Raw genomic sequence first — 24293 nt, 5'->3', positions numbered from 1 at the left:
CCACACCCACCCCAGCTTTCCAAGCACAGGTCTGCGCATTAAAGCTCTATTTCCAAGTGCTCACTTTTTTGCCCCAGAGCTTTCCCTTTGAAAACTCATTCTTTAAAGCTGAAGCACAACAAACAACAATTCAGGGTTTCTGTGGATTGTTGTTTGCTCCGATTCAGCTTGAAAGAGTGGGGCTTCACAGGGAAAGCTCCAGCGGGGGGTGGGGGGGGGTGGGGAGCTCTTTGACACAGAATTTTAAAATGTGGACTGTGCCTGGAAAGCACAGAGGCAAGGTAAGTTTTCATTATAAATTTTGTATTTTTGTCGTTTAGTCGTGTCCGACACTATAAATACCTTGATAAAATAAACATTTGATCACTGGCCACTAAGGTTCTTTCTTCCAGACTGTTGCCATGAAATCTCTTTTACTGGCTTCACACTCAATTCCAAAAGTTCTCTTATGCAGTTTGGTCTTTAAGCTTTAAGCTGTTCTTGCTAGCCACAAAAAGGAAAACCTATCTTGTAATTCCAAAGTGGTATTCTCCATATGGCTGCTAATAGTTCCAGAAAGGAAAGGGAAACTGCCAAACCCTGATCCTAGGGTTTCAGGACTTTACAGAAAGGAGATAGCTAGGTGCGCCTTTTGTCTAACCACTAGTTCCTAATTCTACTGAGGATAAAATCATATTTCTTTCTCACTATAGACTCCCTTTCTCCATACTGGAGCTCTCCACCCTTCACTTCGCTACTGAGCATGTGCATAATTCTTAAAGGTGCATATGCATGTGGGTTACACTTCTTCAAGTGCAGCTAAGGTTAATGAGGCTTTTTTTTTTAACCTCTTTTTAGAGATGCCAGGCTCACTGGAATCAAGCCCTGATACAAGCTTTGAGAGCGCATAATACTCACCATTGTAGGAGCCATTGGAATAACTTTCTCAAGCACTACTTTTGCCTTATCTACTGGCATGCCAGCATCTTTGTTGGAGAGGGGAGGAGATTTCAGATGTCCACCCATCTCTGTTTTCCTGTGCCAGAGCTCTGCTGCTGCCCCACCTTGATATGCATTGTTTAAAAGGTAGAGACAGTAAATGAACAGGATTAGAAGAGCTAGAAAGGTAGAAAGAAGATTATGTATGATGGATTGGTGCAAAAAAAAAAGTTTTTAAAAGTTTATTTTTGTGAAATAGCTTATGTTCTGAGCTAGTCAGGTGTGACCCAGCAGAAAGTCACCGTTCCTATTCTTTTCTGTTGAACAGCACATCCCTTTGCCATATCATGAACTGCTTTTGAAAATCACCAATTCAAAAGTGATTTGCCATGTGGTATCAGAGGCTGCTATTTGAGAAACATATGTTTAAAGTCATGCAGAAATAGTTGTGTGTTTCTTTGGATAGTGGCCAATATTTTTATCCCTGCATAAGTATCCAAAATACACAATCTTTGGATTATACATTTGTGGCCTTTCCATCTTTATGCTTTTCAGCAATATAAATAATTCTCTCTTTTTTGCAACACTTTTACTGACCTTTGATAGCTATACCAAACATAACCTTTGCAATTTGACAGAGAGATCCCCTACTCCACAAGTTTCTTTTCAAGTACAATGCGTATTCATATAGTACTTCTTTAGTTAATTCTTGGTAACATGGAGGGGGAAATCAATTTGTAGCTGAAGCAAATTTCATAGTATTGGTTAACATACTTTATTATCACTTAACATGCTGTCTAGTTAAAGTACAGAGACTGCGTAATTCCTTACTTTATTGCAGGAAAACAAATACTGTAACTATGGCATATGATACTTAAAGAAAAAATTAGTACCTCTGAGAATTATTACTTATTATTATGCATAATGTTGTTTTGTAAAGGCAACTAAACACATAAGCCTGACTTGGACAGTTTGGGATAGATGAAGGCAGAGTTACAAGTTGTTTAACCTTCACTGCCTCACCTGGAATCTGAGGGTAATCTCAACTAAGCTCTTTTTAGATGAGTATTTTTAGTTCTTAAACCTAAGAACCCACACATTTTCATCTAAAAATGAAAAGTTAGGAGGAGAGGCGTTTCCACACACCCCCAGCCTAATCTCATCTTTACATGCTCCCAGTTATAAACTATATTTTATTCATAGGTGCCTTAAGTTGGATGATTGCTTACTAAAGCCGAAGTTCAGTTGAAAATGTATACATCTGATTTGCTAAAAGTGCTTTGCAGTCCACATGACATTATTCTGAAATTCTGGTCTCTCTTTTTAGGGAGAGATTCATGTGCTTATTGATGGGGAAAATGGGGAATCTCAACTGAGTGCAACCATACGGACATCAGATGTAACATTTACCATAAACTCATCTGGCATCCAATAACCATCCTTGCTGTTTCATCTCTTAGAAGAGTCGTATCTTGTTGGGATTTGGCCTTAAACAATTCTCGATTAAAACTCTAGCTGATATATGGTCTTACTGTGATGTGGCTTTGATGGTTTCCTTCCTTTGGCTTTGGCACAAACAGCTGATCTTGTGCATTTGTAAGGAAAAGAAGCTGGCCAATGTTTTTCTTGCTGATCTAAGCCTTTTAGATAATGCATAGAAGTGGCATTTCATCTGCCTATGGACTCTGAACTCAGTGCCCTCACAAGCAGATTAATTTACTGATAAGACCGTTGCAGCCTTTGAACAAAATAAGCAAAAACAGTTTTCCTGTTTATTCAACCTCTGTCTGCTAAATCAAGAGTGGGCAACCTTTTTTTTTTCTGCTGAGGGTGCATAGGAGAAGCCAGAGTATTTTTGTTACTTTTGCCCTCCTTGCCATCCACATTAAATTAGGCCAAGAGGTTGCCCAGTCCACCCTGACATAAACCATGCTTAAGATACTAATGAGAGTATGTCATATCAATGTTGCTTGCAATCTTTTTTTAGCTCATATGGGCAAGATAGACTGGCATCTGCCAGTAGATAGCTGGGTATTTTGAAGTATAGTGTCCTCCTCCCTTAATTGTACCGCTGAAATGAAGAAATTGAGCAGGTGCAGTAAACTGGAGTGGAAGGACTGTGAGCTCTGTTTAGTTCTGGCCTGCAAATTCCTGGGCTCTGGATTTTGCTCTAAGCGTATGCCTTGCACACCCGATTCTGGCTGGTGGGTAAAAGAGTGGAACCTGCAAGAGTAGATCCTGAAAGCTAGAAGTCTGCCTCTGACAGTCTCTGCCCTCTTTGGTCAAAGGAGTTGGTCAACTAATGTGGAGAACGTATGTATCACAGGTTTCAAGCAAAAGTTCTCCTCTGAGAAAGTTGAAATGCATGAACAGTACTCGTGCTTAAGTGTTGAAAGTAGTCAACTGCATTTAAAAGGAGGTCTTTCCTCCAGCCTGTCAGAAATTTGATAGGTTTGCTTCCTACTGGGTGAAATCTGTTGGGATAGCTGGACAAGAAGACTCATTGAATGATAACTCACATAGTTTACCCAGAGCTCCCATCTCTCATCTGCCCTAGTTCATGGAAAGCACAATTAATACAATTCCATGTGCTCCGTAGGCTGGGTGACTACTGCAGAGTGTCTAGCTTGATGCCTGCATCAAGCTGAGTTAGTGCCAAATCATGAATGGAAATCATATGTTTCATTTATGTTGGTTTCTGTTTGCTTCTGCTGCTCAAGTGTTTCCTCTCCTTCCTCCCCACTTCCCAAGTTCTGCTATCTCAGAAGTTTCTAAGTATAACAGCTGTTTCCATGGCTGCCATGCTTTTTGTTTCTAGCCACTTCAAGAGTGGTCACTGACACTGCAGTAGTTTCCTAGAATTGTACCAGCCAAGAGGTCTTAAACCTATTATAAAATCATTGTTAGAAGCAGCAGGACATTTTGAGGCGAGTAGAAAACTGTTCAGAATCTTCTAGCATTTGTGTATGTCAGCCTAAAGACTTGGTTCTGGGCATTGTAGTAGTTTTGGGCCATCATCACAGGGAAATATACCAGAGCAAACATTTGGGATGGGTTTGATTAATCAAGCACAGTCTTTGACCCGGAAGCTTGTTTGAACGGACAGTGACTTTTTTGTTAATAGGTTTATGGTTTCCACACAGTGCATTGTTGCACAATGTGTGCATGATCATACAGAAAAGAACCTTGGCTTCCTTCATGACATTTCTAGTAAACTTAAATGACCTGATGTTACTCTACATAAGGGGTTTTTACTTTTTAATAAAGCCTTTACCTATGGGGTTACTTTAGGAACCTGATCTTAAAATTCCTAGATCCTTTAAATGCTGAATGCTTTGAAATGCCTGTGTTAAGGAATATTACAGTGGCTGGAACACTGAGTCTGAAAAGGATTGTTTATGATGCTCTGAAACTATATTTTCTATCATAGGCTACATTATGATGGTGGATTGGATAGACTTAAAGAGGAAGAAGATAGTATGGCAGGCGCAATGGTGTTGTTCAGAAAGGATTTACATAGTCAAATGGTCTTTTGCCAAAAACAGAAAACAGACCACACACTTAGACTTTAATACTTTTCACATTTTGAGAGTAACTGATACTGAGCTTGGTGGTACTTGGTTCATACATAGAATTGGGTTATTAAGCATTTACAGCACCACAAGATAACTTAATTATTCTGAGCAACAGGTTATCTGGATCAATAGCAAAACAGGGATAAAGGAATTCTACCATGTTTCTCTTCTGTGGCCTACATTTATTACAATGCTGCATTTATTATAAATTTGGATCATTGAGACCAGCCCTAAAGCTCATTGCTCCAGCACAGAAGTGTGTATACCCTATCCTACAATTGGCTGCTCCACTGAGATGCCCAAAAGACTTAATCATTGCGTTACATTGCAAATATGCAAGCATAAGTGTTTAGCAGGTATTTGGACTCAATATAGCCAATATTTGATAGAAAATTTGTTCATCTGTGTAGAAACCTTAAACATAAAAATAAGGTTTGTGTTATTCTAAGCAAGATCTGTGGGAATCCATAATGCGACATCCATAATAGGAATCCTATTAGAAGAGGTTTGTGCAGAACAACAGAGAAACATATAAAAGCAGACATTTCAAAACCAGCCGCTTGAGATTTTGACTGGTCCTCAGAGTATTAATCAGAGTTACTAAAACATGCAAGCAGACACAAAGATTTTTAACTACTTTTTTCTTCTAGTTTTTCTCCTACAATGTTAACGCAACTCTTAATAGCTTGATGAAGGCCCTTACTGATTTCAACTGACTATACAACAGCTGTCTGCAAAGTATGAGAATTCTGGATCAATGATTGAAGGTAGTAATTGAGAAGAGTGCACACACTTCATCTGTCAATTTAAAGGGGAAGAGAGTCTCTGGTGATTTGATGAGCTTCATTAGTTGGCAGACATAACAGACAGTAAATTTGTAATTGATTGTAGATTATTTTGCTGGTTAGGTTAGGTTTGCTTAGATTTTCTTTCAAAATATTTTCATTCTATCATGGGATGTCAAGGAACAATGTTTGTTCAAACTCATGGAAATGCAACAGGATCGTATTGGGGAAAATACAAAATGTTTTAGAGAGCAAGCAACTTGGGCACTTAAATGATTCAGTAGGATTTGTTTTTTTTTATCTGCACACTACTTGGAGACTTTACTCCTATTTTGGCAAGTAAGCCATACTTTTAAAATGATCCAATTCCTATGGGGCAGAATGTGAATACAGTGGTACCTTGGGTTAATAACTTAATTCGTTCTGGAGGTCCGTTCTTAACCTGAAACTGTTCTTAACTCGAGGTACCACTCTTGCTGCCGCCATGCCACCGCCGCGCAATTTCTGTTCTCATCCTGTAGCAAAGTTCTTAACCCAAAGTACTATTTCTGGGTTAGTGGAAGCGTATGTAACCCAAGGTACCACTGTATTGCCATAGACAAAATGGGCAAAGGTTTACCATTTGAATGCATTATTAGACATTTCTGTTTTTAGTATCTTCCAAGGGCTTTGGCACATCTTTCAGCTAGAATACATGTCATTTATTTACACTATGCCTTTTATCAAAATTCTCAAGTGCTGTTTCAGCAGCTGCAGTGGAAGCAGAACTCACTGTAGGTAAAATAGTATAATATGCTAGGAACCATTCTGCTTGACCACACTTGTTCATTTTCACTGTACCTAACCCTCCCATTGATGCTAAAATCTAAACTGATGCATTGGCATGTCAAGCCCATTCCAGTAGTCCCTTGGATGCCACGTTTTGTGGCTACTGATACACAGCCTTGATACTGATAACAAAACACGTATCAATTTTCATACATTAGGTTAAAAATGTAATTCTGTTTTTTATTGTTGAAAAGCCAACAGGCAAGAGCATGCAAAGAGAATGAGCACCGCGTTAGCCCCTTTCTGGTAAACCTGAAATAAATAACCTTTGTAAAAGGCCTTCTCTTTCTTTATGGAAACATTGTGTATGGCCCCTTCACATAAGCCAGGTTACTACTGCTGTTGCTGGCTGTTTTAGTATAAACAGGCTCCAGAGTAGGTACAGCCATACCCTCGGGTTGAATGTGCTTTGGGTTGAGCGCGTTCGAGTTGCGCTCCGCGGCAACCTGGAAGTAACGGAGCGCGTTACTTCCAGGTTTCGCTGCTCGCGCATGCGCAGACACTCAAAATGATGTCACGTGCATGCGTGGAAGGAGCAAAACGCGACCTGCGCACACACCGTCGCAGCTTACATTGCGTTCAGGATGCGAATGGGGCTCCAGAACGGATCCCGTTCGCATCCTGAGGTACCACTGTATACTGCTTTAGAATCCACATCTTTTGTTCTTGACTCAAGTTCTCATCATTTGCGTGTTCAGATCCAGAGACCTCCCTCCTAAACAAAGACACATTTGACTCAAATTTTAGTTTTGGTTTTTGGCAGAATTTAGGCCACAACTTTATTGATAACAGAAAAGTGAGTGGTTGCATAGGCTCTGGTTCGACTAGCTCCCTACACCCTTGCAGGTAGCGCTGACCCAGAGCTCTATCATAGTCAGCCAAGGGTGAAGACCTGAGGAAGGTGAAAAGGCTGGGAGCAGACTCTATTCACTCCCTAGATGCTCTCCTGGACTCAGGCATGGGCACAACCCCCTTTCGGGGGTTGACTGAAACAAGTTGAGTCCCTGGATTCCTTTAACGAAATATCCTTCACATAGGGATGACAAGACCGTTCTCCCATCCTATCACATGAACTAGTGCCCATCCGCAACCTTACAAGTTGTGATGAATTGCTACGCAGCAGGCGAAACCCACCTGGCAACAGCCAAGTGGGAAAATTCCTGCTGTGCCCCTGTCCCAACAACAGATGACACACAATGGCATAGCAAGGTCAATAACAAAAGGCCCTAAAATTAGGGAGAGGTGGGTGGGTGTTCCGATGCGCAAGCAGAAAGATGAAGTTCTGGGTCACGTGCATGGGTTTATATAGGTCCCTCGATCCGTTTAGACTTCAACCCCATTGGCCAGATTGAAACCCAGCATCGAGAGTGTTATGTATTGAAGTGCTTACCCTGGCCACCAGGGGTTTTGTGTACAGTGGTACCTCTGGATGCGAATGGGCAGGCTGGCTGAGCTGTTCAGTTCAGTTCCAGCTTACTATAATGAACCACTTGGAGAAATCTCTGTGTCGTCTACTTTGTCAACCCACTACTTAATACTGGCGACGAAGGTGGGATTGGATGGACATTAGAGCACAACCAGATTCGGACACTCACTGAGCTGAAACACTGAGTGAAATCACTGAACAGAACCCAATTCAGAGCTAACCATACTGGCTAGAGCACTGTGTTCCATCCATTGCCCTCCACGTTGGCATCGGAACCATGGCTTCACTCGTGCCTCTACTGCCATTTGCCCCAGCCTCTGAATCATGGGACTCATACCTCGCTCAGTTCGCCTGCTTCCTCCAAGCAAACAAGCTGATGGGAGGGTCAGAGGAGCGTAAGCGGGGCCCATTCCTCAGCCTCTGTGGGCCCAATTGGGTGTTGTGGCTATCCAATGGACCCACCCACAACCAAGAGGTCAGTCTCCAGATCTCACTGCAACATGTGCCCTCTTTTAGGGAGGACATGATTCACAATATCTGTAAAGAAAAATAATCCTTTTACCTGACTCCACTATTGTTTCCAACTGCCAGCCTGAAATTTAACTGCTACTTTGTCAGTTATATGCACCCATATAATCCGTTGTGATGAATTTCATAGGCTCAGCTGTATTACCTACTTTTGGGTTACCCTGTATACACATAGTGTTATTGTCTCTGGTGGTGACCAGCTTAGGTTGCAACCATTTTGTGGTGGATGACGCACCAGTCAAAGACCAGTTGATCCCCCACTTGTAATTATCTCGTCACCTGTGATAAGAAATGCTTCCGCATAATTGCACACTTCAGAAATTGGACACTTTTTAGAACACAGATGGCCAGCAGTGATGTGCTGAGATCTAATCAAATATGTATGGATTTATAAATTTTCATCACTTCTGCAGGCCTGTGCACATTTAGTTGGTTTTAAGGCTGATTAGTATGCAGTTTGTATGTTTTATTCCAGTTGTGTATTTGTGTTTTAAAATGGATGTGTATTTATGCTTTTACTAACAACAATTTTATTGTTGTTTTATAAGAAACGAGAATAATATTAGTTAGTATAAACTGATACATATGACGTTTCAAAATGGCTGCTCTCCTTTGCTTCTGAAAAGCACTTTTGGTTATATTACATTTTTTAACTCAGTAGACGCCAGAAAGTCAGCTATAGGTCCTCCTGATATGAAGAAAATGAGTTGGAAGTTATGAACACCTTGTTTTACGTCTTTACATAGAACCATTTAATCAGCAACAAATATGAAACTATTGTTAGAAGAAATTAATTAAATTTCTTTTATCTCATGTGAAACAGGTGGTTCAACTCTGGTAGCTTAGATACACAGTGTGCGTATCCTGAGTCCACAAGCTAAAATACAAGACAGGCTTTATTTTTCATCAGCTGCTGTCTGCATGTTGGTAGTTTTGTTTGATCAGAATAGAGCAGTTATCTTTGTCCTCTCTGGCATTCAGAATTCAACATCCCCCATTAGTTAGATGACCATTGACTGACTTTTTGATGAGGCCAGCAGATGACCTTGTTTTGACATGTGTTTCTTCAGTTGATGTGCTACAGTTTAGAGGGGAATAACGGATAGATAATTTGTAAGTTATGTATTCAAATAATGCAGAAGAAAACCTAGGCTTTGATTATGAGGACTTGATTGAGGTTATAAAGCTTCTGCATCCTTTTTTATATTTGATTTTTTAATTAAAATCAAGGTTCCTGATTCAGAGAAAAGGCAATGTTTCAACATACATATTTTCTCTAAAATAGCTGTGTATGAGCTTTTGTAAAACAACAACAACAACAATAATAATTTATTTATACCCCGCTCATCTGGCTGGGTTTCCCCAACCACTCTGGGCAGCTCCTAACTAAATGGGGTTGGACTCGATGGCCCTTGTGGTCTCTTCCAACTCTATGATTCTATGAATGTTAAAAACACAATACAGCATTAAACATTAAACAGGGCTGCCTTCAGATGTCTTTTAAAAGTAAGATAGTTGCTTATTTCCTTGACATGTGCTGGGATGGCATTCCACAGGGCAGACGCCACTACTGAAAAGGCCTTCTGCCTGGTTCCCTGTAACCTCACTTCTCACAGTGAGGGAACCGCCAGAAGGCCCTCAGTGCAGGACTTCAGTGTCCAGACTGAACAATGTGAGTGGAGACACTCCTTCAGGTATACAGGACAGAGGCTGTTTAGGGCTTTAAAGGTCAGCACCAATACTTTGAATTGTGCTCGGAAACGTACTGGGAGCCAATGCAGGTCTCTCCGGACCGGTGTTATATGGTCTTTGCAGCCACTCCCAGGCACCAGTCTAGCTGCTGCATTCTGCATTTATTGCAGTTTCTAAGTCACCTTCAAAGGTAGCCCCATGTAAAACGCATTGCAGCAGTCCAAGCAGGAGATAACTAGAGCATGCACTCTGGCAAAACAGTCTGCGGGCAGGTAAGGTCTCAGCCTGTATACCAGATGGAGCTGGTAGACAGCTGCCCTGGACACAGAATTGACCTGCTCCTCCATGGACAGCTGTGAGTCCAAAATGACTCCCAGACTGCACACCTGGTCCTTCAGGGTCACAGTTGCCCCATTCAGGACCAGGGAGTCCTCCACACCAGCCTGCCCCATCTCCCAAGAACAGTACTTCTGTCTTGTCAGGATACAACCTCAATCTGTTAGCTGTCATCCATCCTCCAACCGCCTCCAGACACTCATACAGGACCTTCACTGCCCTCATTGAAGTATTTCTCCCCAATGATTTCCCCGTTTTTCTTATTTGTTGTTACTTCCATAGTAAGAATCACCATAACCAGTGCCGCTTATAAGCAGATAGATTTGTCTTCAGCTTTTCAGATCAGGGCTCATACTTAGCCTGTGCATGCAATGCATGAGCCATCTTACTACTGCTGTTGTTTAGCATATCTACGTATGGTGGTATTGTCTCCAGTGGTGACTACCTTAGGCTGCAACCAAGGGGATGACCCACCAGTTAAAGACCAGTGAATTAGACAGTTTTTGAAGAATGTGCTACAATTTTTTAAGTCTCTGCAGACTACTTGTCACTGTCAGCTACGGTTGTAGTGCTGATACAAGCAGCTGTAACAGCTTGTTTTCAAAACACTGGAGTTGCTGCAAAGGAATAGGATTGTGACTGAAATACTACAGATTCCTTCCTTTACTTACTTCCTGGGACCAAAATGCTTCTTCAGAATTCATACAGGCTTTTCCAAAATCTTATTCCAGAAAAGCAGCATGATGAGTTTTCTTAAGGTTCACCTGACATTAGCTTTCTGTACTATAGCTGGCTGGTTTGTTCATTCATCTCTACAGGATTTGGCAGGAATTGCATCCTGGTCTTATGAGTTTGGCATATTACTGAATCCTATCCTCACGTTGAAGCATCTCAGTGCTATTGAACTGTATCTCTTAACAGTGGAAAGATAACGCATATTCTAAGTTTATGAAGTTGCTGGGGAACGTCTGGCAGCAGAGTGGAAGTGAGAAGACAATTTAAAATGACAGGAGAAGGCATGCAGTAGTCCCTCTTTCTATACCATCATTGCCTGCCAGCTCCTGTGACTATGCATACATTCTCCTGTGGCTCATCAGAAGGAGATTCCTTCCCCCCCAACACACACACACACACACACACACACACACACTGATATTCTCACTATAGAGATAGTTGAAATATGGGTCAGGGTTAACCCACCTTCTTTATTCAAGGTCACCTACTTAATATACAGTTCATATTTCTTCAATTTTAGCATTGCTTATCTGTGAAACTCACCTTCAAACTTTATTTTATTAGCATCACAAAAATATTAGATTCGTTTAATTTCTGCCTGAGGGGAAAAATTAAATTCTGCATACCTATAATACTATTGGTGTTTTAACAGATTTTACATGGCTATGTAAATATGCTCACTGATTATGGTAATCATGATAGCTATACAAGTAGTAATTACTGTGATCTGATCAGACGACTATTGCCTTTACTGTGACAGCTGTGCCATTTCGTTGACTGATTATTATTGTGGGCCTGTATGTTATGTGCTTATCCTAGTGCCACAAGCATCCTCTTACACTTGCTTGTACTATAGCCACTTCAGAGATGCAATGTGCCGCCTCCTGTCAAGCTTCTCTAAAAAAAAAAAATATCAGAATGGGTATGACTGCCCATGTATGCAGCCAATATTTTCTTTGTAGCGCCCTGAATCCTTATATCTCTCTTAAACTTCATAGTATGAGTTTGCAAATAGTAGATACTCCATTAAAAGTGCTGAGCAGAGTTGTTATACCTGTCCATCATGGAGGAAGCACGTCCAAAACACAAACTGTTTTCATTTCTTTAAAGTGCTGAGTGAAATCTCAGTCTACCTGATCAAACTGTTCTACCACTGTAAAAATTCACCACATGACAACAATCAAGTAGTTTCATTTTAATGCAGCACATATATTTTAAAGATTACGCCACATATACAATCTTAGTGCCTTGTTTGAGGGAAGATGGGGAGAGAATGGCGGCTTAAAGATGCTGAGGAAATGCTATAGAGGTTTTGCCTTGCCTTGCCTTGGATGTATTTTCTGCCCATCCAATCTCAGCTGGGGACCTCAAAATGAGCAGTGTTTTTAACGCAAGACATTTCCTGAAGGATGTTGCACTGCAGGGAACTTCCCCTTTATTCTTCAAGGAGACACAGGATGAAAATCAAATTATGAAAACTGTCATTACAAGGATGGAATGTCTTTGTTAATGATAAAAATGTGGTTGTTACAAGAAGATGAAAGTTCCTAGTTTCAAACCAGTATCTATAATCAGGAATAGAAGAAACAACTGTGCTTTTATAATACAGCATTATACAGGATTGGTTGAGGAAAATGCAGTTTATGCATATACAAGCATTGTTTCCATTGTAGCCATGATACTTCTAAGTTTTCACTCTGTGTTTGAAGCTCTGTGTGATAGTTAAGGATAAATCTTGTACAAAATATTGTCAAAATATGCATTGATTAGCTTTTTCTGTTAGTTCTTATTTAAAAAATGTAATATATTCATTTTTGGAAACATATTTGTATTCTTACTTGCATGGCATTGCACTAGAGCAGCGGCAGCTAAAGTAGTGCCTTCCATATGTTGTTGGATTACAGTTCTCACCATACCTGACCTTTGACCTTGCTGTTAGGGTTAATGGGAGCTGCAGTCCAATGATTTCAGGAATGCAGCACTAGAGAATGATCCAGTTTTTATAGAAACTTGCATCAGTAGGTGTTAAATATGCTAAACTATAGAAGGAATAGGTAACCTGTGACCCTCCAAACTTTGTGGGACTCTAGTTTCCATGAGTTGCAACCAGCATGGCCAGTATTCAGGAATGATGAGAACTGTAGGCTAACAACACCAGGAAGCCTACAAGTTTCCTGCTCCTGATCCGCAGCTTTCCAATACAAATGACAGCAACCAAATTATTATAGATATGCATTGATTGTATATGAAGTTTTACTTGAAACAAGCTACTGGGATCTTAATCCTAATTGCCTTTTCTATTTCTTCTTTTTGTTTAGTGTTGAGGGTGAAGCTCCTGGAAGTGAAACAGGCACATCATTGGATAGTCCCTCTACCTATCATCAAGGAGCTATAACTCACAGTTCAGCTCTAAGCCCAGACCATTACGACCATTCTCCATACGGGCTGTATTCTGTCTCCCCAGGGCAGCAAAGGCCCCGGAGGCCAAAGCTTCAACACTCAACATCCATACTCAGAAAACAAGCAGAGGAAGAAGCTATTAAAAGGTCGAGGTCACTTTCAGAGAGCTATGAACTCTCATCGGACTTGCAGGATAAGCAGGTACTTGAACTGTGCAGTTCTATGAATCAAGCTAAAGTGTCATGGAAAGGTTATTCAGCCATTCCTGGAAAATAACAGGATATTATTTTTTTGCGAGTCTGTTCCATAATTTGGCATATCTGAATAATATTAATGTTTCCTTCTTCTGTCTTTTTCCATGACTTGCTAAACAATCAGCTGGTATTAATGCTTAGCGAAATGACTTTTCCTTCAAAGAAAATGCCTCCCTGTATTTGTGCTATGATTTTGCATATGTGGCTCATTGCTTAACTTGTGGAGCTGTGCCAGTTTTTTTACTAGAGACTGTGCCGTTTAAAACCAGAAGGACTTGGTTAGTATATAAACAAACTCTTTGCCTGGCCTCTGTATTAACAAAGTCCCCATGCTTTCAGTCAAGCAGTCCTTTTAAGCTTTCTTTTAAGACTATGAACCAGGGTTTTTGCAGTTCTAGGCAAGATTGGCTTAATGATTTTTTTTTTTCTGCCCTACCTCTGACTCTACCAAATCCATATTACCAAGACTACAACTTTACGTGGCAAAGCCCACATTATCACAAATTTCTGGTATTCCTTTTTCGAGAGGACAGAAGGTTTACTTTTAAAAATTAAGAAATGAACAGCTGCTCATCGGAAAGCAGACTGCCAGTTAAATTATTTTACTTACCCATAAAGTTGTGAATACTACAATACTTGTCAATTTAGGATCTCATTTGAAGTATTTTCATTTGTATCACATCATTTGTGCTGTTTACACAGTTTAGAATGTTGAAATCTAAGATGAATATTGTAACTAGTAATCAGGACATGCTTAGTATAGGCAGAGGGCCTTCTGGGCAGTGGCACCGTCCCTGTGGAATGCCCTCCCATCAGATGTCAGGGAGATAAAGAATTTCACAACTTTTAAAAAACATCTGAAGTTCAGGGAAGTTTTTAATGTCTAACATTTTATTACTTTTTATATTTTGCTAGAAGCCACCCAGAGTGGCTGGGAAAACCCAGCCAGATGGGCAAGGTATAAACAATAAAATTAGTAGTAGTAGTAGCAGTAGTAAGCAATCATGAAGAATTTATTAAAAATAGAATATTATTATTCTGACAATTCATTAAGGGCATACAATTTTTGAAGCACTAGATAAAGATAAAATGATTCAAACATTATGATTTCTTCATTGCTCCTTTTGCCCTTATTCATCTCTCTCATCATAAGCTTCCCAGGAGCACTGAGTTGACTGCTGCTGAACTAGACATACTGCTGAACCAGATTGACCCCTCCTTTATGTTCTTATTTTGAATAAAGGGAATTTCTTTATGGTCTGCCTGCTGTGGCCAGGTGCAGACATAATATTCCCAATTGACTAGATTGTTTGTCCTCTGACCTTTGTGAATACTTCCCCTCTTCCTTGGTTTCACCTTAGCCATTACATTTGCATTGGTACTAACTATGGTTCATGCTAATCAGCATTGCCCTCATAATCATGAACTTGAAGTGGGTTTGCACCTAGTTATGAGGGAATCTAGTGCATGTTAATAAATGCAGATAGAACATTGTTGCATAACTAAAGCAAACAGATGCCATGAAGGGGCAGTGGCGCTTACCTGACCTCCTAATAGCTGAGTCGCTGCTGCATACCAGAAGGGAGAGAGGACAGCCAAGTCGCTGCCAGCATTGACCTGTCCCATTACACAGTAGTGATTCAGCTCTCAGGAAGGCAGGTAAGTGCTACCACCCCACCATATCATCCTGTACTAAAGCAAACCATGGAACAACAGCAACAACAACAACAACAATTTATTTATACACCACCCAACTGGCTGGGTTGCCCAGCCACTCTGGGTGGCTCCCAACAGAATATTAATAACAATAATAATAAAGCGATAAAACATCCAACATTAAGCATTAATGGAAGGTAAATAAGGATTCGTATGGGGGGGGGGGGGAGTACAGATGCCTGCAACATGTTGCTGGTATTCTTACTGTGAATTTGGAAGCAGAATCATTTGAAAGCAAATAAAGCATGCTTTTCCAATAGTTTAGTACAGTAAAATGACTTGTGATATTGAGATTATTAACTGATCTTTTTTTAAAAAAAAATGCTTGAGGGGAAAAATCTCAACATTTTTTTTATTAAAAGTAATCACTGCAAGCAGTTCTATAATGTGAACTTCAGCTTAATTCAAATTTTAACATCCTATTTTTTTACTACTTTGCCTCTTTTAAAAATACACCACTTCAGTGATGAGAATCATTGGCAGTGTATCATATCAACGTAGCCAAGGATTTTCATAATTGCAAATGCACACTAAATTCTTGGTGGAAAGAATATAAAATAGATTAACATGGATCGTAATAACTCTTTTTAAATCATCTGCGGGTATCTGTGAAGCAGACAAGTTTCTCCCAATTCATGCAAGGAAAGCCTGAGGGAGAAAGTTTAAGTGTGAAATGTCATCAGTAAAATTGTTCATAACTGTTGAAAGGAAAATGTGACAAGGAATTGATTCAATTATACTCCAAAGGCACAGAGAATGCAATTTCTTGCTTTGTTAAAATTTCATGTATGCAGCATATACAGTGGTACTTTGTAAGTCAAACAGAATCCATTCTGGAAGTCCATCCGACTTCCAAAACATTCAGAAACTAAGGCACGGCTTCCGATTGGCTGCAGGAAGCTCCTGCAGCCAATCAGAAGCCACATTGGACGTTGAGGTTCCAAAGAACGTTCGCAAATTGGAACACTCACTTCCAGGTTTGCAGCGTTCAGGAGCCCAAACGCAAGGCATTCAGGATCCAAGGTACGACTTTATTGGAACATAGGAAGCTGCCTTATATGAAGTCATACCATTGGTGCATCTAACTCAGCATTGCCTGTACTGACTGGTAAGCAGCTCCTCAGAGTTTCAGACAATGGACACGTCCAGTCATGTCTGGGGATGCTAGGAATTGAACCTGGGATTTCTGTGTGCAAAGCAGATCCTGAGCTATGGCCTTTTCCATGGTGTGGCCACTCTAAACATAATTTAAGCTTAGGAAATGCAAGGTTCAGTAACTGGTATCATTAGTTCTATAAAGGAGCAATGCAACATGACCATAGGAAACTCTTCACTTTTCTTTTAATGTAAGTTAGTTGGAGACCTAAAAAAATACTTCTTCAAGTTCAGTTACAAAAACCGTTTGCATTTAATGTGGTTGAGTAAATAACTATTTTTGCCAAATTCTTTTCATAAAGAATGCCAGTTGTTCTATTTAATTCTTATCTAAATTCTAACTGCTTGTATCAGCATTTTTTTAAAAAAAAGCATACCTCTTTATTTTATTTATTTTGAGATTTCTATCCCATACTTCTAGTATCTAAGCACTAGTCATGGAAGCATACAATTTAAAATCACAACGCCATGTGCAATTTAAATTGTTGCACTTGTTTTATGTGAAAGTAAGATTTGCAGAGGTAAGTGTCATATCTTTCTGTGTTAATAAAATATACTTGTGAGACAGTTATGAAAAGTATCTTCTTGGTGGATCATTTTATGTGCACTTGTACAGGTAGTTTTCTATTGTCACGAGGTGGCCTTTACTTACTGAGCGTATTTCCATCTCAGAAATCTTTTTAGATCGTAAGTTTCCTAGGAGATACATTTTTCTGAGCTAATTTTGAAACACTTATTGCCTCAGTACTGTATTAGAGAGCCATGCAGTAAGCACTCTTAGTGCATGAGTATTATTAAATATTTATATTTTCTTTTTAGGTTGAAATGCTAGAACGGAAATATGGAGGCCGTCTCATAACTAGACATGCTGCTCGTACCATACAGACTGCTTTCCGCCAGTATCAGATGAACAAAAACTTTGAGCGGCTTAGAAGTTCTATGTCTGAAAATCGTATGTCAAGACGCATTGTTCTATCCAATATGAGAATGCAGTTTTCGTTTGAAGGACCTGAGAAAGTCCACAGTTCCTACTTCGAGGGGAAGCAAGTTTCTGTTACAAATGATGGGTCAAAACTAGGAGCCCTTGTCCAATCTGAATGTAGTGACCTTGGTGAATCGGCTACAATGAAATCTCCAGCAGCGTCCACTGATTTTGCTGATGCCATAACGGAACTGGAGGATGCTTTTTCGAGACAAGTAAAATCTCTTGCCGAGTCCATTGACGATGCATTAAATTGTCGTAGCATGCACTCTGATGAGGTACAGATACCTGATCAAGTCAGAAGTCGGGAAATAGAGAGGGACAGTTGTCAAACTAAACCAACAAGCCATAATGTGGACCACAGGAAACTTGATGAAATGACTGCATCTTATAGTGACGTTACATTGTATATTGATGAAGAAGAACTCTCCCCACCACTTCCTCTTTCCCAATCAGTAGATAGGCCATCTAGCACAGAATCTGACCTAAGACTTCGGTCAATGAACCCATCTCAAGAGTACTGGTCTATGACACACAAGGATCATAAGATAGATACTGACACGAGCTGCAGAAGTACCCCTTCACTAGAATCCCAGGAACAAAGAATGAGAATAGATCATTTGCCTTTGCTAACTATAGAACCACCTAGTGACAGTTCAGTGGACTTAAGTGATCGCTCAGAGAGGGGATCATTAAAGAGACAGAATGCATATGATCGAGGAATTACTAGTACGCAAGGTAGTCCCAAGCATATCTCACATGGCATCCCTACCAAGATAATTTCCCGAGAGGACCAGGAGACTAGACATAGACCAAGGCCTATTGATAGCCACTTAGCCATTAATGGCACAGCAAACAGGCAAAGCAAATCTGAGTCTGATTATTCTGATGGAGACAATGATAGCATTAATAGCACTTCCAATTCCAATGACACAATAAACTGCAGCTCAGAGTCTTCTTCTCGAGACAGCTTAAGGGAACAAACACTGAGCAAGCAAACGTACCATAAAGAGACTCGCAATAGCTGGGATTCTCCTGCCTTCAGTAATGACATCATCAGGAAACGTCACTATAGGATTGGATTGAACCTTTTTAATAAGTGAGTACAATGCATTTTTTACATAGAAAAGAAATTTATCGCCAAATCACAGGATAATTAGATATTTCTGCAGCTCCATTGTGAAGGTTAACATGATCTCCAACAATGGCTGTCTTTGGGTGTCATGCTAAACCAGGGTTGGGGTTGGACTGCAACTCCTATCATCCCTGATTATTAATAATGCTTTCTGGGGCTGATAGGAGTTGAAGCCAAATATGGAAGACCACAGGTTCACTATCCATGTGCTAAGCTATGGTTTAGCAAGGTGTGGGTGAGCCCAGCCTCCTCCTAAACATGCAGCCAGAAGGATGAGTTCAGAAATTTATACCATGGTTTGTTGTGTCATCCGGACCAACAAACGGTGGTTAGTTTCAAGCATCCAGCATCGAACCATGGTTTCTGAAGTAGTTTGTTTGAACTAGCCATAGTTCACCATAGCATCATGTTCTGATGAAATAGCAAGCTGTGGTTAACAGATAACGGAAGCAAATTCTTTCAAATTCCTCCTGTGAGCATGTTCATGTGTCACCAGACCATAGTTTAGAGTCATGTCTGATGCAGCCCTTTTGTGTGCACACTTTTCTTTTCCCTGTTTTCAGCATGTTTACTTTCTTCTCTCTTCCCACCCCTGCAGTTGCCATTTTACTGCTTTAAATGCCAATATTTATTTATTTATACATACATACATACATACATACATACATAAAGGTAAAGGTAAAGGTACCCCTGCCCGTACGGGCCAGTCTTGACAGACTCTGGGGTTGTGCGCCCATCTCACTTAAGAGGCCAGGGGCCAGCGCTGTCCGGAGACACTTCCGGGTCACGTGGCCAGCGTGACATCGCTGCTCTGGCGAGCCAGAGCCGCACACGGAAACGCCGTTTACCTTCCCACTGGTAAGCGGTCCCTATTTATCTACTTGCACCCGGAGGTGCTTTCGAACTGCTAGGTTGGCAGGCGCTGGGACCGAGCAGCGGGAGCGCACCCCGCCGCAGGGATTCGAATCGCCGACCTTTCGATTGGCAAGTCCTAGGCGCTGAGGCTTTAACCCACAGCGCCACCTGCATCCATCCATCCATACATACATACATGCATGCATACCCCGCCCATCTGGCCGGGTTTCCCCAGCCACTCTGGGCGGCTTCCAACAAAACACTAAAATACAATAACCTATTAAACATTAAAATCTTCCCTATACAGGGCTGCCTCCTCCTCCTCCTCCTCCTCCTCCTCCTCCTCCTTCTTCTTCTAGTTTGGTAGTTATTTTTCTCTTTGACATCTGAAGGGAGGGCGTTCCATAGGGCGGGTGCCACTACCGAGAAGGCCCTCTGCCTGGTTCCCTGTAACTTGGCTTCTCACAGCAAGGGAACCGCCAAAAGGCCCTCGGCGCTGGACCTCAGTGTCTGGGCAGAACGATGGAGGTGGAGACGCTTCTTCAGGTATACTAGACCGAGGCCATTTAGGGCTTTAAAGGTCAGCACCAACACTTTGAATTGTGCTTGGAAACATACTGGGAGCCAGTGTAAGTCTTTCAAGACCGATGTTATATGGTCTCGGAGGCCGCTCTCAGTCACCAGTCTAGCTGCCACATTCTGGATTAGTTGTAGTTTCCGGATCACCTTCAAAGACAAGCCCATCTGCTGCATCCAACCAAGTTCTGTTACACATGCCAGGTCAAGTCCTCCATCCATGATCAAGTCATGGATGGCAGTGGTCTTATGAATCTTTGACCTGGCATTGCACAGCAGCACCTTCAGGTTATGTGGGTGTCCCTTGCTGATTCTAGTATCTGTCTGCTCAGGACCAGACCCAAGGTGTATATCTTGGACAAGTAGTATTTAAAACACACACACACACACAGAGAGAGAGAGAGAGAGCCCTTTTGTTGTCCTTCATATAAAAAACATTTTCTTTTAAGCAACGTTAAAAGGACAAATAAGTTTTTTCCATCTCATCCATTACTATTCTAATCCACTGCCATCAGAAAACAGTCATGTTGGGGTGAAATTCAGTGTTAAACACACTCAGAATAGACCCACTGAAATCAAGGCAATAGGTCTACTCTTATGGCTTAGTTGGATATGACCCATTTTTTATAAATAATTAACAATTAACAAAGCTATTTGCTCTGGCCAGAGTGTGCAATAGGGTTAAAAATTATTTGTTTTTCCAAAGGCCTTCCTTACTTTCCTTAAGCATATATGCTTTTTGACGTAACTGGCAATGCTTTCCTTCCTGATTTCTTCATATCTAAATATTATAAAACAGGATGTCTACATATTATTGTAATAGATTTAATACTGAGCATGGAGTTTAATTTATTCAGTACCATATGGGTTAAGTTAGTATTGCCGATAGTGTAGTGGCTGATTGTCAAAATATTTTTTCCACACACTACATATACTTTACTTTCCATGTAATACAATGTATAAAAATTGCATATTTTAAATTTATAATTTCTTTTCTTGAGACAGCATGGAACTAATACAGATGGCAGAAGGTAATAAATAGTGATTTTAAAAAATCAATGTATTGTTAGCCTTACAGTAGCCTAGTGGAAGAGTTAGATCTAATTAAATTAGTGTAATCTGATTATTCTATTCATTGGCATAGTCCTGCTTACCTTTGATTGCTCCCAATATGTTCCATAAAGGCCTTTGTACACTGTTGGGGCTAAAGAAAGGTATAATCTACCATTCTGCTGTTCCATGCACAACTGGAGGGGCGTACACCGATGGCTCAGAGCCTCAACAAATCTGGGTACACAGGGCTAGGAGACTTTATTGACCCAGCAGGCATGCAATAATTCATGTTGTTGTGATTGCCAAGCGCATTGACAGCAGCTCCTCCTCTGAAGCACAAGCTGTGTCACCCTGTTACTTGGCAAGGAGCTGTTGCAGCTGCTAATGCAGTCACAATTATTGTTGCACAGCTGGAGATAGGACAGAGGTTTACTGGAGCCATACTGCCTGTACAGGTGGAAGAAAGAATCAGCGCAGCTGCTGTGGCTCAAGCTGCAAACGTTTAGGATAATACTGTAGTAAATTTTGCCATCATTAAAGGGGCATATTTATAGCACTAAGGAAGTTTGTGTGAAATGCATACACAACTGGCTTGTGTTGAACACCACGGCTTGGCATTGAATGTGTGAGCTTTGGGGTCATTTGCCTCCTCCTCCCTGTTGTAGGAATACCAAGGTCTGGTGTGCCGTTCGAATTGGCAAGCTACTGTAGGTTTTTGCCTTCCAAACCAGAATTGGAAAAATATCCTTTACATTGGGTTTTTTCTTCCAGTTTGGAGGGCAGTTTGGAGTTAACTTGTTTGATTGTAATGGCAAAATATGGTTTGCTTGAAACCAGAAGCCAGAGAGAGAATTGAAGCATTCGTAGAAAGGCTGGCATGCATGAGCTGAGGCTTGCTTGTGTAATGCAAAAATATGAGAAACAGTTCAATACTTTTTAAAGGCAGACAATTTGTTATATCCTACCTAGATATTACATAGTTTGCTGTGCATGGTTTAAACAAAACCTTGAAAGAATCATTATTTTTACCTAGGTGCACTATCAATTTTATTTAGGAAGTAACCCAGCTGTGGCATTTTAAATATTTAAAATCTTTAATAACTTCACTCTTATTTATCTTTCTTAATATATTTATATTCCACCTTTACTCCAAGGAGCTCAAGATGATATATATTGTTTTCCTCTTCCCATTTTTTTCCAATCAACAACCCTCTAAGGTAGATACGGTTGAGGAGAATGATTGGCTGAATTCCTAGTCTTACCTCTCTAAGCACTTTACTGCACTGGCTCTTCCCATTAAAGAGATGAACAAAAGAGCCACATCATATAAGTACTGTGCCTTTAAAGTGCACAGTTTTCCGCAAAGAATCCTGGATCCTGTAGTTCGTTAAGGGTGAAACTACAGTTCCAAGGTTATTTAGGCAGCCTTGTGATTTAAATGTGTGTTTAATCTGCTCCCTGTCTTTAACAGTAAATAAATAATGTTTTGTTGTTGTTTAGTCGTGTCCGACTCTTCATGAACCCATGGACCAGTTCACACCAGGCACTCCTGTCTTCCATTGCCTCCAGCAGTTTGGTCAAACTCATGTTAGTAGCTTCAAGAACACTGTCCTCTGTCGTCCCCTTCTCCTTGTGCCCTCAATCTTTCCCAACATCAGGGTCTTTTCCAGGGAGTCTTCTCTTCTCATGAGGTGACCAAAGTATTGGAGCTTCAGCTTCACAATCTGTCCTTCCAGTGAGCACTCAGGGCTGATTTCCTTTAGAATGGATAGGTTTGATCTTCTTACAGTCTACGGGACTCTGCACAGCATAGCTCATAGCTTCTCTGAGTTATTCAAGCCCCTTTGCCACGACAAGGCAGTGATCCATGAAGGAGAAATAATGTTTTAATTAAGGCCCAAAAGAAAATGTGGTTTGGAAACATTTTTTTTTAAAGTTTTAATGCTTTTAAACCATTCAGTTTGGTTTTAACTTTGAAATACTATGATGCTGGTTTAGGCAAACCTGATACCAAGAATTCCTCTCTTTCCCCTTCAGTTAGCTTATTGATCTGTGTTGTTGTTAGCTGCTGATGCATCTTGTTGTGATGCAGGCACACCCCTTTTGATGTCTCACAAGAAAAAGGTTGCACAGATAAATAACTGTGAGGATTATCGCTCCATGGAATTATCAGGTGCCTCCTGTCATTTTTTACTTTTCAAAGTACTCTGAGGCTGTTACTGAAAAACTAATCCCAATACAATATTCCATGTGGGAGAGACCATAATATGTTTTAAATTTCGCTATACTGATTGGTGTCAATGCAGAATAAATGCCTGCTTTTTCTTGATGATGTGGTAGATTTCAAAAAGCCAAACTAGGAGTGCTACACAGACTAGAAACATTACACAATAATCTTATTTTGGCTTGCTGTATGAGTTTTGTTAGTTGTTCGCTTTTTCCAGTTCAGCTTTCTTGTCTAGTTGGTTTCCGCATTCTTCAGACACATGTTGAATCATCCATATTCCAGGAATAAAGGACTTTATGAGTTACGTACATGCAGTTTGCTTAGTGTTGTGAATCACATCAGACAGCTTGAGCATCGCACAGTTCCTACCTCTGTTACTGTGAAGTATTTTTTAAGAAGGAACACTGAGAAAGCATAGCCATGTGCAGGTCCTCTTATTCCCAGTCATGTGAACATGCAGTGAACCATTAAATTAGGTAATGTGTGATGTAAGGTTTTACAACGGATGAGGGGTATAAAATAATTTTTTGTTGCATTGGCCTGTAAGTGATTTGACATAATTAGAAGATCAAATAGTTTTTGGCTAAAGGCCAAATGCAATTTCCCCATTGCCTGCTGTGTTTGCTTGCTTGCTTGCTTGTTTGTTTGTTTTAAGATGACAGTCAAAGCGCTGCTGAGCACTAGCATAGATTGCAAGCCCCCTTCCACCTCTGACCTCATAGGTTCCATACCTGGTGCCTTTTGGTATACAGATAGCTCCCGTCCCCCCCAAGTTTACATCCCTTCAATATGTGTGTGACTGTGTATATGCGCATTGCGTTGAACCCAGAAGTGACCTGGAAACATCATAAAGATTTAACTGAAACATCACTAAAAGGGCGGGACTGAACTTTTTCAGTGGGTTTCAAATATACATGATTTCACTGACTAGAAACGTAACCCCCACGTTTAAATGGGGGGTTGCCTGTATTATTTGGGCAGCTGCAGGTTTTACTGTTTTCTGTCACTTGCTTACTTTTATATTGTTTTTATATTGTTTTACTGTTTATTGTAAGTTGCTCTGGTTTCATTAGAGCAGAAGACTGGAGTGTGAATAATTTCAAATAAATAATGTGTA

General features: G+C 40.6%; 1 protein-coding gene across 14 annotated transcripts in view; it reads left to right on the top strand.

Annotated features, from left to right (window-relative positions):
• The window catches only part of IQSEC1 (IQ motif and Sec7 domain ArfGEF 1), a 313774-nt gene that overhangs the window by 253142 nt on the left and 36339 nt on the right, over positions 1-24293 (top strand). For 13 of the 14 annotated variants that reach the window (XM_079964974.1, XM_079964973.1, XM_079964972.1 and 10 more), the window contains 2 exons: positions 13142-13424; positions 17168-18429. In XM_079964974.1, the coding sequence (XP_079821100.1) occupies positions 13142-13424; positions 17168-18429 (1545 nt within the window). Of the gene's footprint in view, positions 1-7867; positions 8008-13141; positions 13425-17167; positions 18430-24293 lie in introns of those variants that run through there. The other variant, XM_079964968.1, reaches the window with a different exon arrangement.

This window comes from Podarcis cretensis (genome assembly GCF_951804945.1).
Source record: "Podarcis cretensis genome assembly, chromosome: 2".
NCBI classification, from domain to species: domain Eukaryota; kingdom Metazoa; phylum Chordata; class Lepidosauria; order Squamata; family Lacertidae; genus Podarcis; species Podarcis cretensis.
Note: the sequence above shows the minus strand (reverse complement) of the source record. Positions and strands in the feature narration are given on the sequence as shown.